Source organism: Gossypium hirsutum, chromosome D11 (genome assembly GCF_007990345.1).
Source record: "Gossypium hirsutum isolate 1008001.06 chromosome D11, Gossypium_hirsutum_v2.1, whole genome shotgun sequence".
Classification (NCBI taxonomy): domain Eukaryota; kingdom Viridiplantae; phylum Streptophyta; class Magnoliopsida; order Malvales; family Malvaceae; genus Gossypium; species Gossypium hirsutum.
The window spans coordinates 1,344,595-1,361,110 of NC_053447.1; the positions used below are offsets into that span (position 1 = coordinate 1,344,595).

At 30.2% G+C, this 16,516-nt stretch overlaps 3 protein-coding genes and 1 non-coding gene across 4 annotated transcripts; 1 reads left to right on the top strand and 3 right to left on the bottom strand.

Moving 5' to 3' along the window:
* Positions 1-608: 608 nt before the first annotated feature.
* On the bottom strand, positions 609-3,773 carry LOC107904553 (rab GTPase-activating protein 22). Its single transcript, XM_016830964.2, has 5 exons — positions 3,142-3,773; positions 2,497-2,632; positions 2,372-2,421; positions 2,115-2,168; positions 609-2,006 (listed from the first exon to the last, which is right to left on the bottom strand). Exons 1-5 carry the CDS (start codon positions 3,297-3,299, stop codon positions 761-763), a joined length of 1,644 nt encoding a protein of 547 aa, XP_016686453.1. The 5' UTR covers positions 3,300-3,773; the 3' UTR covers positions 609-760.
* A 4,494-nt stretch (positions 3,774-8,267) lies between these two features.
* Positions 8,268-10,288, top strand: LOC107904552 (ubiquitin-60S ribosomal protein L40). The gene is made up of 5 exons (XM_016830963.2): positions 8,268-8,694; positions 8,797-8,883; positions 9,197-9,299; positions 9,938-10,004; positions 10,104-10,288. The coding sequence occupies exons 1-5, from the start codon at positions 8,592-8,594 to the stop codon at positions 10,128-10,130; spliced, it is 387 nt and encodes a 128-aa protein (XP_016686452.2). The 5' UTR covers positions 8,268-8,591; the 3' UTR covers positions 10,131-10,288.
* Positions 10,289-10,739: 451 nt separating this feature from the next.
* On the bottom strand, positions 10,740-10,819 carry TRNAL-UAG (transfer RNA leucine (anticodon UAG)). The gene has a single exon. It is a non-coding gene; the product is annotated as a tRNA-Leu (tRNA).
* A 1,240-nt stretch (positions 10,820-12,059) lies between these two features.
* LOC107904551 (homeobox-leucine zipper protein ATHB-7) lies at positions 12,060-13,224 on the bottom strand. Its single transcript, XM_016830962.2, has 2 exons — positions 12,673-13,224; positions 12,060-12,591 (listed from the first exon to the last, which is right to left on the bottom strand). Exons 1-2 carry the CDS (start codon positions 13,042-13,044, stop codon positions 12,310-12,312), a joined length of 654 nt encoding a protein of 217 aa, XP_016686451.1. The 5' UTR covers positions 13,045-13,224; the 3' UTR covers positions 12,060-12,309.
* Between the last annotated feature and the right edge of the window lie 3,292 nt (positions 13,225-16,516).

The window sequence follows — 16,516 nt, forward strand, 5'->3', positions numbered from 1 at the left end:
TAAATCCGTGTAAAATGCGACTTTTTCGTGCTTGAATTAGTCGACTATCTGATAGTGATATGCATAAATCATGGTTCGACTGAAGCTTTTCATTGGTTAGAATAGCTTCGAAATTCTTATGAAAACAGTTTAATATCTTAAAAGAATTAAAAATCTGGAACCGAAGTTTCTTAAAACATTTTATCGATTTTTTTTAGTATTTCATAGGTTTGTTTTATAGATAATATAGTCATGGATGATCATCCCGTGGCGATAGAGTTTTGCTGCTTCTACGATAGTTTTCATGTCTGATTCTTTAACTAAGTTTTGATTCCTTAGCTAGGTTTCAACCCGGAATTCGGTAAGTTAGATTGTGGTGTTTTCCGCTACCGAATCATGGGAAGAATGCCATCAGCAACGTCGAAGAGGTGGGGCACAGTGATTCCACAAGAGAAATACATAGGCAAAGATCGATTCAAACACTGTTTCGACTAAACAAACCTACATTCCGCCATGGCAAATACCTTGCGATCCCGATAAAACACTGGAGTTCACCGTTAATATAAATCAACACAGAATGAAATCCAAATCTACCGCTAAAAAGCATGGGGTTCACGTAACATCTCGTGTAGGTAATAATGGTCTTCATATTGTCTGTTAAATAAGCAATTGCAACTGGCTTTGAAGCAAAAAAAAAAAAAAATCTCAGCAGGAGGATTGAAATACTAACAGCACTGAGGTCCAAAAAAGAACTCGAAGCACATAAATTTATCGGTAACAGTCAAAAGGTTGATTCTATCTTGTCGTGAAGAGTTACCACCAAATCGTGTGCATCGTTTAGGAGTTTCCATACATCGAGTTGGCCCGACATGCTATTGCACTCTGTTATAATGTCATCTGTGCTGCCATAATTCTCAATGATCAATTTCCTCTTCTGCAACACCGAAGCTGCAATGGCATAAAGTAATAGATCGTCTGTAGGGGGGGCTCTTTGTCTTATCCTACTCCAGGCGGACTTCCCGATCCCAGCCCTAATGGCTGCCTGATCTGCCCACATCACCTCCCAGAGGCAATTTGTCTGTTCGAATGTCAATTCCCTTCTAAACAGTACCACCACCATTCTATAAACAAAAAAGCAATCCTCGGCTTTGAGCTTCTCCAGATGCCGGTAGAGGTGAGAGTCCTTACATTTGATTATCTTGGAAACAATATTAAGTTGCCTTCTGATCCCCACCTCATCAAGCCTAAAATTATGTCGAGCTTTCTTCATGAAACCTACAAAGCACCAAAAAGCTTCATAATCATCTGGGATGACTGAAATTATTGGAGAAAGAAGATCACTCATGCCCTGGCAGTAGCCAATTTCGGGATCGTAAAGCGCATAAGCTTCAAGGATAGTAACCAAACGTGCAGCATGGAAAATTACGTAAGGCTCCAGGTGATCATAATCCTTTAATCCAACAGCCTTAGCTAAACGGCGTGCCCTCCGATCTGATACTGCAGCCTGAGAAACAGAGTATGGCATCCATTCAGTATTGGCACGAATGGCGTCTAAACGAATGATTCGCTGCCAGGTGGAAAAATCTTCAGTTGCATGTAGTTTTGATAGCCATTCATTGGTAGAGGGAGAAAATTTCCTTTTCAAAGGCACATCAGTATCATTCTCCTCCTCGCCATCCAGAAATGTAGAACCCTGAATCACTTCAGGGTCTTCAGATGAGTCGGAATCTGATGACTCGCTGTTCAGTGCCGACACATCAGCATTTGTTGTTCTTCTTGAACTATCATCTCCTTCCATTAAAGTATTGGATGGTTCATCTGAGTAGTCAGCATTTGGGTTCCTTTCCTCGCTAGACAGAGATTCTCGGGCACTAACCCCATCTTCAGAGCTAGATGTGTCTGTCTCCTGATTAAGACTTTCACTGTCTCCATTTTGACAAGTTCCACAAATTTCAGGCAAATTAAAACTCCTGGTGCTGGGTTTTGGGAGTTGGGAGCACTCTCTTCGAAGTTTTTCATATTCCTTCCTGCATTAATAGATTGACAAAAAGTGAAGAAATGAATCAAAGAAGTAAATTCTCAGTAACAATCAACTTTTACAGCTAAAAGGGTTTAGAGGTAAATTTTTTTGTTACCTTTTCTGAGTTCTAACAGCATCTCGTTCTTCTTCAGAACTGTTTAAGTCATAACTGTAGTAGACAAAAAGGAAACAATGTCATCATAAAAGGTAGCTAACATGATTAACTGTCCACATGCCCCAAGACAACTGTTATCCATGGAAAAGTAGAAACTTTTCATGATGTCTTGGCGTGATGGAGTAAAAGAACAACCATAGAACCAGCAGCAACAACAATAAGATACAATCGTAAACACACAGGTTCAGTATACTTACACTCCCAGAAGAAATGGCCAGACCTCAGCCCTAATTCCGGGATCAACACCCTGCATCAGTGGTTTACAAGATTAAGCATTAAAATTGCTAGAAAAATGAATAGGTTAGAGGTCCCCGTAACTCACCCTACTGCGAACTTTTTTCAAGAACTTGATCCCGCCATCCCGGAGTCTACCATCGGGGGTAAACAAACTTCTCCACTGCTGAGGTGAAAGGGCATGTTTCTTTCTCCGGCGAGACCAAGGTGATTTGAGTCTACCACTGAAAATAAAGGTTAAATTTACAAATGGGAAATGAGAAGCTACTGATAATGTGAAAACAACTGTGACATATCAACATAGAGGGCGAAAAATCAAAATCCCAAGAGCAAATATCTTAGCACTTACCAACAAATAGATTCTCTATTATTCCAAATTTTCAATTTAAAAATGTTAATTTGATTTTCTCTATTAAGAGAATCTGAGTTATCATAAAATAAATATTTTCTCAAAAAAATGTCTCTGTTCCATATGATTTTGAGTCTTCATATTCAAAAATATACTACCAGATTGAAGCAAATCTAAAAGTAGAAATAGTCGACGAACAAATTTGGCAAGGAACATTAACACTGATCCATCAAATAAGTAAAGCAAAGTAAATGCTAGTATTTCGAAATAAACAAGCAAAGAATCTAAATGTACGCAAAGCAAACAAGTGGAGATCGAGATCTGAAACGAGAATCTAACGAGAGATCAAGCGTTTAACGAAAAAAAGAGAGGAAGAGGACTTACCTATCAGCGGAAGAACAGGCAGCCGGTGAAGAAGAAGTAACAACGAAAAGAACCGAACGTAAATAAGTCCACGACGATGACGAAGACGACGAAGAAGATGACGATGAAGGCGAGTTCGAAGATGAAGACGAAGTCTGACTTCGTCTAAGAGCTTTCATCTATTACGATTTGATTTTATTTTTTTCCTATTTAATCAACTACTCTCACTACGTGTCCTTACTAGGGTTTTCTGAGATTTTATTTTAATTTTTCTTTAGCATTCAACGATGGATCAGTTTTTCATTTCCTTTTTTTTCTCACCTAGTACCGGTGTAAAAAACGGTAGCGAAGAAAGCGTTACCGGCAATGGCAGTGACGGAGAAATCAGTTTTAGAAGGAGGTTTCGCCAAATCCAACCAGAATCCGCCGTCTCCACCGCCGCCGAAGTGGTGGATTACGGTCTGACCGTTGTTGTTGCTTGAAGGTACCATGGAAGTTTTAAGGTAAAGGAAAGCCCAAAACAAAGAGAGAAGCTTAAGCTGCCCCCCTTTCCTTCAGTCTCTCCCTCTAGACTCTCTCTGCTCCATTATTTCTTTATTTTAGTGTTTTTCTATTGACATTAATTTCAACAACAAATCAGAACTTAAATTACAAACATATGTAACAAATAACAATTAATTCTCCCTTTATTACCACATAATCACTTGCATTTTGTGTTTTTTACTTTTTAAATAAGTAAATTAATAGTTACATATTCATTTATTTCTTTGACGCATAAAGATTAATTTGTCTATTTTTTAGTAAAAATAATCAATTGCAAACTGACTCATAATAGAGAGATTCTTATGGTACTTTTACACATTTATTACTTACTCTTTTAGTAAAAAGAATAGAGCCAATTTAGTCTTACTCAATTGGTACATTTGTTATTGTAACAATGAATAGGACATGATTTTGAGTGCATTTTCCTTCCAATTTAAAAGAATTTTAAAGATATTTGATTTGTTGTTAGTGCATAAGTTTTATACATTATCAATTAATAATGATATTTCATTGAAAAAATGAAAATAAGGAAAGACTTATAAATAAATATTAATAATTTTATTTGAATATAATTAAATTAACTAATTATAAATAAACACTCAAAAGTTTAAGCTTCGCACCTTAAACCCTAACTTTAATGTTAACATCCTAAACCAAATATCTTAATTCCTAAATTCAATAGTTATTGATATTTATTCTAATAGTAATAATTAATTGATATTTAAATAATATTATTAGTACTTATTTATAAATATTCTACAATATTTTAGTTTTATTTAATGACAATATATTATATTATTTAATATGATACATGATATTTATATCCGCACACAATGAATCAAATATGATTCCTAAATAATTATAATTTTAAAGCTTTTTAAACACATACACATACACAAAACATAACATTTAACAACGTAGTTTAAAAAAAATCATATTTATTCATAATGATTTTATTAAAATTCAAAATAAAAATAAAATATATGATATTTTTTAAATTGTTTAAAATTTAAAAAAATATATTTATATATTAAAAGCAAGCTAAATTAGCAAAATATGTTGAAAATAAAAGTTAATTGGTCAAATAGGTCGTTTTTTAAAATTTAAGGAAATAGGTCGTTTTCTAAGGAAGTGTTAAAACATACCTAACTGAACACGTTTTTCAATAAGTAAAAAATGCGCTTTTACACTATTGTTTACAAAATTTGTCCAATTAGACATATTTTTACACACTCTCTAAAAATAACCTATTTTTATAAATTAAAAAAATACTTTTTTTTCGATATATTGAGCTAATTTAGCCATAAAAGCAAATTATCAATGCAAATAATTACATTCACAACCTTCCATCCAACAGTCAACAAAAGAGTGCTTTTTACCTAATTGATTTTTTTATCCTTTTTTAACTGTTCACATTACATGTATGTATGTGAATAATAAACAAAATTAGGTGTGAAATATTTTTAATAGAAATGTTTATTAATTACAATCATAAGTCACACGTTTTATATTTGAAACACATTAAATGTAATGGTTTGGGTACTCTGCAAAGCAAAACATTAAATTTAAGTATTTTTAAAGAAAAAATGAAATTTTGGCTTATCTAAAATATAAATAATTTATTTTTAGTATTTTTTTTATCTTTGGCACGAGGAAATTTATAATCTTATCTCGACCTCCAAATAAAATTTCTAACTTCATTTCTAATTCGATTCTACATTATTTATTGGTTGAATGTGAACTTGTAATTGTATTATCTTTATAACGATGAAACTTTCAAATAAATTTGGAACATATAATACAAGATAATAATAAAAATTAGTGACAGAAAAATAAAAAATAAACACTAATAATTATGAATAAAGAATATTAAGTCCTAATTAACATAAATATTATTAATTATTAATTATAAAATATAAAATATGAAGCTTTTTTGTAAAAATAAATATGTTAAACACAATTATAAAAAAAAACATACAAATACATATAATTTAAAAAATAAATAAAAATACTGTCAAGGTGGTTGGAAAAAATTGACAGTGAACTTCTTTTTCTAAACATTTGTAGTACATTCAAATATCAAAGTTATTAATATTTGGAAAATTTTACCTAAATATCATCTACCTCAAATAAAATTAATTTTAGGCAATGAAATAAATAAAAAACACTGAAGGAAATTTTGACAAATAAATATTTAATCTGTAACCTAATGTATGTGGCAAATTTGAAAAGCAGGGAAATTTTTTAAGAGAAAAAGACAAATAGTTATATAATATAAATAGTATACAAATTAATTAAGGGTATAATTAAAATGGCATAAACATATATGTGTAAACTTTTATGAAAAAATTTAAAATTGCACATAAACCTAAATTTAATGTGCAATATAATCTACAAATTTAATTTTCTACGCATTTACATGCATCAAATTTTTAAAGTTTTTATTATTATTTGAATTATGTTTATTTCGCTGAATATAATTTTCAAAAAATGGATTGGTATTTTGAAAAAAATTGATGTTTTACTGCGTTTGAATGATTTTGTATCATTGATAAAAAAATTTAAAATCATTTTGTAAAAATGTTCTTATATAAAAATAAAATTATTCGTAAATAAATTTAATTTTATAGAGATAATTCATGCTTTTCAAATGAAAAAATCAATTTATAAAAAAATTATTTCCCCTTAAATTATTTTTTATATAACAAATATTAAAAAAATATAAAATAAAAAAAACATTTTTTCGTAGATATTTTCTACACAAATTTTAGACACCCTCCAATGAATGAAGTGTTGGGTTAGCTTTTGATTTGTTAAAAAAGAAATTGGCGTAGAATTGAAGTTAGTAGAGGCTGAAGGTAATTATATTCTACACACTGTTGACAGTAATATCAAAGACACATTGAAGGTCAAACTTGGAAATTAATATTATTATAGAAAATGTTTATATATAAAAAAATACTTTAGTTTAAAGAAAAATAAAGTCGTCAAGATTGAGGAAAGTAAAAGTCACCCCCTTTTTTTATGGATATGAAATTGGTCAAATTTCTAGTCTAAATCAATCTGATTTAGACATTGATCATGATTTTGTCCTAATCGTGGGTGTCAATCCACATGATTAAAATTTTAAAGGAAAAAGGAAAAAGAAATACTTTTGATCCATCAAACAAAGTGGTATTACCGCAATTTTAATTGTTAAAAAAAAACATTTGTCTTAATTTAGTTCATAGGAGGTATATTATGATTAGAGGTATATATGGATCGGGTTGGATTTGTGTCTGATTCAATTAAAAGTTTAGATTTATTTGTTATGATTAGATTCGGCTCGGCTTGAGAAATAATTTTAAAATTTTGTCTAATTTTAACTTAAATAAAAATATCAAAATTTGAACTAGTCTATTTTTTCATATTAATTTTTTATATTATTTATATATATTTAAAATATATAATAAATCGAAAAAATTAAAAAAATTAAAATATATGTATCTCAGCAAATTGAAAATAAATTAAAAAGATATATTTATACTAAATAACACTAAAATATAAGTAAATTAACAAGTAAATGTCTCTAAATAGTAACAAAATTAATAAAAGCAAGAGTTATATAATATTCAAACAATAATAACAAAATACTAACAATATAATAGTAAAATAGTAGCAAAACAGTGAGCAAACAACAAGAAAATAGCAGCAAAACAGAAAAAAACAATAATTTTTTTACTTACAATTTCAAACCATGTTAGGTTCGGGCCAAAAAAAGCCTTACTTGAGGCTCGATCCATTTTCTAAACAAACCTTTTTTTTTTGTTCGAACATATTTTCGGCCTATATTTTTACTCAAACCCTCTAACTTTTTGGGCTAGTTTTCGAACTAGATGACACAACCCATAAACAAGTCTAATTATGATTTATTTAATTACAATATAGGATTTAGTTGTTTGATTTAGGAAATATAAGATTACTTAAAGAATGTATTTTATTAAATTGTGTAAATAATTTAAGATTATAGTATTTTATATTACTAGTAAATTAATTTTAAAGAGAATATTTAATGGACTGTCGACATATTACATCATCACCACCATCTATCCACGTTAAATTAATTAAATAGTGATTTTCATTAACGAAAAGACTTAATTAAATTTTTAAAAATTATTAATGGTTGAATAGAATAAATTTTTTATCTAAAGGTGTAATCATATTTTTACCTTTTTACTGAAGACATTTTAAATCCTTAAATAATTAAAATATAAAAATACAAGATATAAGTAAAAAAACGTGAACCAAATACAGCCGAGATATTTATAGAAAAGATTCTGGTCCCAGCCTGCTCATATGCCGTTTGCGTGCTCAACTTTTTTTCAATTTACGTTACACAATAATGGAAGTGGATTTGATTTAAGGGAATAAAGTTTTAAGGATACAAAAGTAGGTTCTCTTCTTCCATCTGGCAGCGACAATTATGGCATGCTGCTTGAATTTCGAAGTTTAAAAAAGTTATTTGTAATTTTATAGTATTTAAAGTTATTTAATGAAGAAAGTGATTGAATCTTGGTATGAGTATTATCTTCCTATTTATAGATTGAAAAAGAAAAAAATCTCATATAATAATTATCATTTTAGACTATATAAACAAAAAATTTTAATAATTTAATAACTTACATAAAAATTTTAAATATTTTAATTATCATTTTATAACTTTTTAAAATTAAATAAAATAAATTTATATATTAATCATTTAATTAAAAAATTTACAAAAGGATGATTGATCTATTTTGAAAATTTCATTTAGACAGTGTCACAGAGAAAAGCCCAAAAGGCCAAAACCCAAGGCTAAGAAAGAATTCACTACAAACCCTAATCAGGTTGTCAGTATACTTTGTTAGATTCAGATACAGAAGCAGAATCAGAATCAGGGTTTGAAAAAAATGCAGATCTTCGTGAAAACCCTAACAGGGAAGACCATAACCCTAGAGGTCGAATCCAGCGACACTATCGACAATGTTAAGGCCAAGATCCAGGACAAGGAAGGTTTATATCTCGCTTTTTTTTTCCCGCCCTCCTACATGTTTTAATGTTGATATCGGTATGAGGATTTGATGGCTTAGATTTTGCCGGTGTAAATGTTTTCAGGTATTCCACCGGACCAGCAGAGATTGATCTTCGCTGGAAAGCAGCTCGAAGATGGCCGTACTCTTGCTGACTACAATATTCAGAAAGGTAATCATTGGTGATCTTAGGCCCTGTTTTGTTCTCGAAAAAATTTGCCTTATTTTTAGACGATTCACGATACATATCTAAATTCGAAAGCACATTAATTTACTTTATTCCCAATTGAACTGTGAATTAAAGCCATGAGCGTGTTTAAGTAATGTCTTCTTGTTAGGAAAAATGTAAAGTAGCTTCGTTGGAATTTATAACTGTTCAAGTATTGCTTTTTCAATTTCATCGAACAATACTCAGAAAGCCTAGGTGTATATGTTCTTCATTAGTTTGATTTGATTTGATTGTTTGTTTGTGTGTAATTCTGCAGAATCAACCTTGCATCTGGTTCTGAGACTTCGTGGTGGCATTATCGAGCCTTCTTTGATGGCATTGGCTAGGAAATACAACCAGGACAAGATGATCTGCCGCAAGTATGTCTGCACTTTCTTATTGTCTATATATTTGCTTGCTTAATAATTTTAGTTTACATGTTCATTTGAAATGAGTTGTTCTTGAAAGCACTATTAAATGCTTTGTGATCCGTATTTCACTTTTTCTAAAGTACTCTTATTTGACATATGTATATAACGAATATTTTGGCTTAAGTATGGGATATTTGAATATACCTCTGTTAGATGCATGCATCTAGTTAGATTTAGATCCTCCCTTTTTCGATATATATATACATATATAATATGCATACATACAAAATATAAAATATGCTTTTCAGATTTCACACGGATAACGGATATTGCTATATACATGTATATCATATTCTGATACTTACCCCTTGAGTCCGGTAATATATAGCTGTGTATTTTGTGCCTGCATTGGTTAGACCTAGATCCTCCCATTTTCGATATATATTGTTGAAATAAGCATTTTATTCCATTCCCTTTTGGAGTATCTGATTTCTCCTAAGAACCCCCGAAGGATACCATATGGTTGTATAGGAAATTACTTTCTTAATTCTTTCCCTTTTGTAAAATGGGCTTGCGCTTAGAACTTAAAAATCTTTCTGTTCTCTATTTCGATGCAAAAAATCATACCATTTATGTCTCTGCCCTAGGTGTTATGCTCGTCTGCACCCCCGTGCCGTGAACTGCAGGAAAAAGAAGTGTGGACACAGCAATCAGGTAATCCATGCTGATTTTATCATTACATTAGATACGTGATATAGCTATTAGCTACTACTTTTTCAGTGAAACTAATCGATACTTTATTTGTGTTGACAGTTGAGGCCAAAGAAGAAGATCAAGTAGATTACATATCTCGACGGAGGATTATACTTTTATTATCAGATTTCTGGTTGGAAACTATTGTTCTAATAACAGACATCTTTAATTTCGTTTAGCTTGAAACTCTCTTGTAGTTTATGTTCTTCCATTTGTACTTGAATGCAAGTTCTTCGTTTTTGAAATGATGATGGCAATATTTAACAAACTTTGCAACTCCGCGATGGCGGTCATGCTTTTTACATTGTCTGGAAAATGTTTTGGATCGTCCACCATGGTGACTTCTGAGCTGCATAATCTTTTAACTGCAAGCAACTCATTTTAACTTTGGTGTCAAAACTCGAAAACCCAAAGTTTTGATACAATTTATACAAGAATTAAATATAACAGGAACTTTATATTCTTTATTAAAATTTATGTAAATATAAGCTTTTCTCAAACATGTAACGTGATTATGCGAGGATGCATGTGTATTGATATATGGGATTGACTTTTGACTCCAAAATTAACGACTCTACTTACCAAATTGGGCCTTCCCAAATACCAACCCTACCTTTTAAGCCCAACTTTTAATTTTAAAGAAACAAAAAACAAACTGGGCTCGCCTGAATACCAACCTTGACTAAAAATTTATAATGACAGCTGTGGGATTTGAACCCACGCCCTTTCGGACCAGAGCCTAAATCTGGCGCCTTAGACCACTCGGCCAAACTGTCATATTGAAAGTATTTCCTCATTACACTTTCTTTCTTTTGTAAAAACCAGTTCAGTGACTGAGTTCCACAATGTGTCTCACGTGACCGGCAACCCTTGATTTTCCCATGAAACAATTTTATTCTTAAAATAAAAAAATTTCCATTTATTAATTTATAAAATTTTAAATTAATACTGATAAATTTGCACTCTAGTCCTCCAAAAAAAAGATAAAAACTTTAATCTTTTAAAAATAATAAAACTATAGACTATTAAAATGATGAAATTATATTTTTATTATTATAAAAATATACAATTTAATTCCGACTCTCAAAACAAAATTTTCCCACTCCGCGGCTTCATGGTTGTGGAGTAAGCACTTTGTTAGCTGTTTTTGTACCCAACAAGTAACTTATTCTTCTTCAATGTATGAAAAGAAGAAAAACAAGTGTACGTTTTTCATTAGGGTGTCCATGGTTCTCTTTATTCCTATTACTACTAATCATTGAGGGTTAGGTGGGAAAATGGGAAAAGAAAAACGTGTTGTAGTGAACCTTTGCTTTAGAGTAGCTTCTTTCATTTGTTTAAGCAAAAAACTTTTATCACCCCATGTTTCGACAATGATATATAGGAAAAAGTAGTATGAAGTTTGATGGGTTGGAATTAAATTATATTTTATTTTTATTTAAAATATAGATAAATGTAGAGTAAATTGGAAGTTTTTGCTAAAAAAATTATTTATTTGTATTGTTAAAAATTGACCTGAATGATGAAATAATTAAACAGCGATACGTGTACCTCATGTTGATGTATATAGACGAATTTTTAACAATATAAATAGATAAAATTTTTAATAGGATAATTAATTTACTTTTTAAACTATCATATAAATACTAATTTACTTCTTCTTTTTTAACACATGAATGAAAATGGAATTCGATTCCATGATTATTTCATCCAATCAATCAGTACATTTTCATAAGTGCCCAAAACCCAAATTACTGGAAGACTACAATTGGGGGAAAAAGATGGTCTTTGATCTTTGTTTTTTCCTCTCTATAGGATCATCAAGTATATACTGGATTTTGGACAAAACCCATAGCTTATATTTTAAGGTACCATTTGTTCATCTATTTACTATAATCAAAAAGGAAAAATCTATTTGTTTACAACTAGAAACATCTCTTTGCTACTGCAGGCAACTTTTGCATGCTTTGTGGTATGATAATCATCTTGGCATGCAAAATATAGAAAAGGTACAAGTAAAATCGGAACAAAAGTCAGATTTATATCCCTAATTACATTGAATAGAAGTGGCAAAGGGTCTTCGTCCTGTACTAGAAACTTTATGAAAAAAAAAACAGAAAAAAAGAAACCCCAACACGGTATCATGGCTTTCTCAGCCATCGACACTCTCCTTCCTTCTGTGGTAGTGGAAACATCTCTAACTCTAAATCAATAGATACAATGGAGCTACAGGCAAAATCGAGTTTCCTCGTGAAGATGCAGCTGTTCAAGTCCAGAAGTTTAACCAGTGCTGCCAACGGCTGCACAAATGATCAAACTGATCGTCATAATCCCTATATTCATCCATGCTCATGAGTTCATCTCCATGCTTCACTGCATCTTCAATTTCTCTATGACCTTTCTCGGTTTCTAAACCCAAAACCCCATCGTCTTCCTGTTTGAAACTAGACCGTGGTTCAGCTTCATGCTCAGTACTACCCACCTTGCTGACCTTATTATTTACACCATTGGTTTCACTTTCAGCTAGCATTTCACTTAGCTTCTCCATCTGTTACAAAACACACACACACACAAAAGTAATTATCAGTAAGAACAAACAATGGTGGAAGGGATGGGAGATACCTCGTACCTGCGAAATCAAACACTGTTTCTCTTCCTTCAACATCTCAAATCTCGACACCAACTTGTCGTAATTGTCTCTCAACGTTACGTAATCTTTTTCCATTTGTTTCGACTTTAACCTCGCCCTTCTGTTTTGAAACCAAATGGATACTTGTCGAGGCTGAAGACCCAACTCTCTCGCCACCTGCAATTTTTTCCTCGGTTCCAGCTTTGTCTCTGACTCGAAAATCGACTCCAATAACCTGATTTGATCGTCGGTGAACCTCCTCTTGTTGCTGCTGCTGTTGTTGCTGTTGTTCTTCCCTGGTGGTGGTGCCTGACTGTACTGTTGTAATATTAGTTCGTTTGATGATGGATGATGATGATCTCTGGTCTCCATTAATGGAGGTTCTGTTTTCAAGGTATATGTGCTGAGGGTCTTTAGAAAATTATAGGGAACTTTGATATAGAGTACTACATTTGGCTGCTTTCAAAGTGATTGAGACTTTTAATTAATGGATTCTGAAATTACAATCAAGGCTACACAGTACTGATCGTATGACATTATTCTCTTTCCTATGCGTTGTACACATCCATGTCCTTCTTTCTCCTTTGTTCCACTGGATTTTAAAGGGGCATAATATAATTTTGTAAGTATATCCCTTTTAATATTTGTATCAGGTAATTACATTCATTTTAGTTTCTAGGTTTAGAAAAACATAAACGACCTGAAACTTTGAAAATGTACTTGAAAATTAAAAAAAATCATATATATTATATTACAAAGTTTTCAAGTTTCGTTGATGTGGACAACTTATTTGAATGACACGTGGACAACTCTATCTTTATTTAAATATTTAATTAAATTTAACCAAAGAGAATATAAATTAATATTTAATTGATTTAAAAAATAATAAATAATTCTTTGATTTGGTAAATTTTAATTATTTTGTATCAATAAAAATGTTCGAATAAATCATAATTTTTATCGATAAAATGTATTAAATCTTAAATATTTATTTATTATCTATTTTAAATATATTAAATATTATCAATACATTTATCTATATTATTTTTACTTAGAAAAAGAATTTTTTTTATTAGTAATGTTTTTTTCTTTTATAATTTTACTTACAATAAAATGATTTGAATTTATTTATAATATCAATAATTAAATTAAACTTATACAAGATTATAAAATAACTTTATTATATTTTAATTAATACATACGATCAAACCCAGGCGTCGTCGGGTAAAAAAATTAATTTACATATTTTTTTAGGTGATGACGTAGCACAATCTTAATGTGTCACATACATTGTTCTAATAACCAAACCAGTGGTTGAACCGATCAAATCATTTGTTCTCGATTCAATCACTTCGATCAGTTAATTGTTAGACCAATAATTAATTAATTAATTAAAATTTTATAAAAATTAAAAAATATAAAAAATTTTATTAAACCAGCTCAATTTGTTCAATTACTGATTCTTGTCCCAGTTTTTTTTTATTTTTATTGGTTTTGAGCAGTTTTCGTTCAATCGGTTCAACCCCTTTTGGACCAGTATACCGATTGATTCTCGATCCAATCGATCAATCCAGTCATGTTTTAAGAACAATGATCACATCTAAAAAAATTCAAGACAATTGAGTGACCGAAAAAGACAAAATTAAATAGTTGAGTGACCACTTTGTAACTTTTCATAATTTGATGATAAAAAAAATACTAATAGTTGAATAACTATTAATGTAATTTTTCCTATAAAATATATAAATACAATATAAATATACTTGTACGGCTGACAAATCCTCCTGGTGCCCACAAGGTTTGGAGGGGAGTTATATTTGTCCTAGATAGATAATGCAAGGACCAAACCACAAATTTATTTAAAATTTATAATTTTTTTTAAGAGAGTGCAAAATATGATTTCATATTATATAATTAAAGAATTTTTAAAACGACTAAAATAAAATTTTACTGTTTTACGAGCTTTTGGCACTACCCTTGATCTGAATAAAAGAAAGATGGGTCACAGTCCGTTAATCGGACAAATTTCCACCATCCATTTTATTTAATTTTTTTTAAAGAAATAAATTTAAAATTTATGGTTTATATTTTAAGATGTGAAATTTAGGGTTTTGCAAAGAAAATGTTAGAATTATATTAATAATAAAACATGTAGTGTTGATTTCATAAATTGTCAGCTTGAAAATATTAAATATAATTTATTTTTAATAACTGTGAGAAAATACTTTTTATTTTTATTGGTTTTTGTCAGGTACCTTTGAAGTTGATCATTGCTCCCTATGTTTCAATGTACATGTTTCTTCCACGTGCATGATTTTTTTTTCATTAAATAATCGACTTTTTATGAGTTTTTAATCCAATATTTTCTATTTTTTTGAAAATACAGAAAAAGTCTAGTAAATATTTCAATTTCAATTCTAAAATTAGAAAAATCAAACGCTAGATTTTGTTAAACAAAAATAGGTTAAGTAAAATAGTGAAGTTAAAAGATTAAAGAAAATTCTGTGAAGATAAAAGAGGATCAAAATAGTAGGATTTCGCCTGATATCGACAAAACATCAACAACAAGGTGTTCCATTATTTTCAAAACGTTAAAATCACACACAAGCAACCAAATTGGCTCTAAGACAAATTAGCTAACACAATATGTTTGGCTTCTGTTTAGGTTATATTTTGTTATTAGTCCCTATAATTTTGTGAGAATTGTAACTTTAGTCCCTATAACTTGATCAATTTTAATCCATATACTTTTCGAATTTTGATATTTTAGTCCTAACCTAGATAGTAACAATTAAATCCATTTGGTTAAATTATATCATACTACACGTACAATTATAGGTTTAGTCTATATTCTTCGATTAGATTATTCTAAGTCATTATTCTTTTCGAATCTTGAAACGTTAATCTTAACGTAAAATGATAATTGTTAATCCATGAACTGAACTTTTAGTGAATATGGAAATTACAAGCTAACGTGGCATATGATGATATTATGTTAGATGTACTGAATTTAATAAAAATAATAAAACTTAATGAATTTAACGCTTATTATTTAGTAAAAACTATAATTTTAAATTTTTGAATAACATAAGGACTAAATTGATAATAATATACTTGATGCGTAGTTTTCAGAGGGAAGAATTTTAAGTGACAAAACTCCAATGGGTGTCAACAATGTGTCCACCATTTGCATTGTCTTTTTTTAATGACATGAAACAGATATGAAAGTGGATGTTTCATGGGTTGTTCAACTGTCACATTAACTAAGTACACATGTGTCCTCTCCTAAAAGGCTTTACTTCATTACACTTCATAATTACCTTTATTCAATTCTGGTGTTTTGTTATACTCTAAATCAGTATTTTTTTAAAATCATATACGTTTAATATATTATTTGATATTCATTTTTTTTTGTATAATATCGTATTTATGTTTGGTAAGTGTTGTATATTTTTACATTTTAATTTGACGGTGTTAATCTTTTTAGTGTTCAATTCGGAATTCAGGGTTAATATCGTAAAAATTGTCGAGGAAAATTTGACCATTTGAGGAGAAATCTATGAAATGTCGTCCATTGAAGACCGATGGATCCCTTGAACAAGTTTGGTATTGAATCCGAATTGTTTGTGTTCGGCTATGTCTTTGAACTAACGTTGAGATTTATTTAGTGGGTGAAGGTATTCTCCCTCTATGAACACCCCCCACGACTCTCGACGAAAGTGAGAGGTGAAACCTAGTATAAAACTGAACACAAACACATCAAATTCACTACCAAACTTGTCGAGGGGTTCTTCGGTCATTGACAGACAACAATAAAACAAAATTTAATTGCTAATATTATTCG

Excerpts from the sequence above, each read along its gene's own strand:
- LOC107904551 (XM_016830962.2), bottom strand. The coding sequence starts at position 13,044 with ATGGAGACCAGAGATCATCATCATCCATCATCAAACGAACTAATATTA. Across the intron at positions 12,592-12,672 it reads AACAGTGTTTGATTTCGCAG|ATGGAGAAGCTAAGTGAAAT; the intron begins GTACGAGGTATC and ends GTTTTGTAACAG.
- LOC107904552 (XM_016830963.2), top strand. The coding sequence starts at position 8,592 with ATGCAGATCTTCGTGAAAACCCTAACAGGGAAGACCATAACCCTAGAG. Across the intron at positions 8,884-9,196 it reads TGACTACAATATTCAGAAAG|AATCAACCTTGCATCTGGTT; the intron begins GTAATCATTGGT and ends GTAATTCTGCAG. Across the intron at positions 9,300-9,937 it reads GACAAGATGATCTGCCGCAA|GTGTTATGCTCGTCTGCACC; the intron begins GTATGTCTGCAC and ends TCTCTGCCCTAG.
- LOC107904553 (XM_016830964.2), bottom strand. The coding sequence starts at position 3,299 with ATGAAAGCTCTTAGACGAAGTCAGACTTCGTCTTCATCTTCGAACTCG. Across the intron at positions 2,422-2,496 it reads TGAAAAAAGTTCGCAGTAGG|GGTGTTGATCCCGGAATTAG; the intron begins GTGAGTTACGGG and ends CCACTGATGCAG. Across the intron at positions 2,007-2,114 it reads GCTGTTAGAACTCAGAAAAG|GAAGGAATATGAAAAACTTC; the intron begins GTAACAAAAAAA and ends CTATTAATGCAG.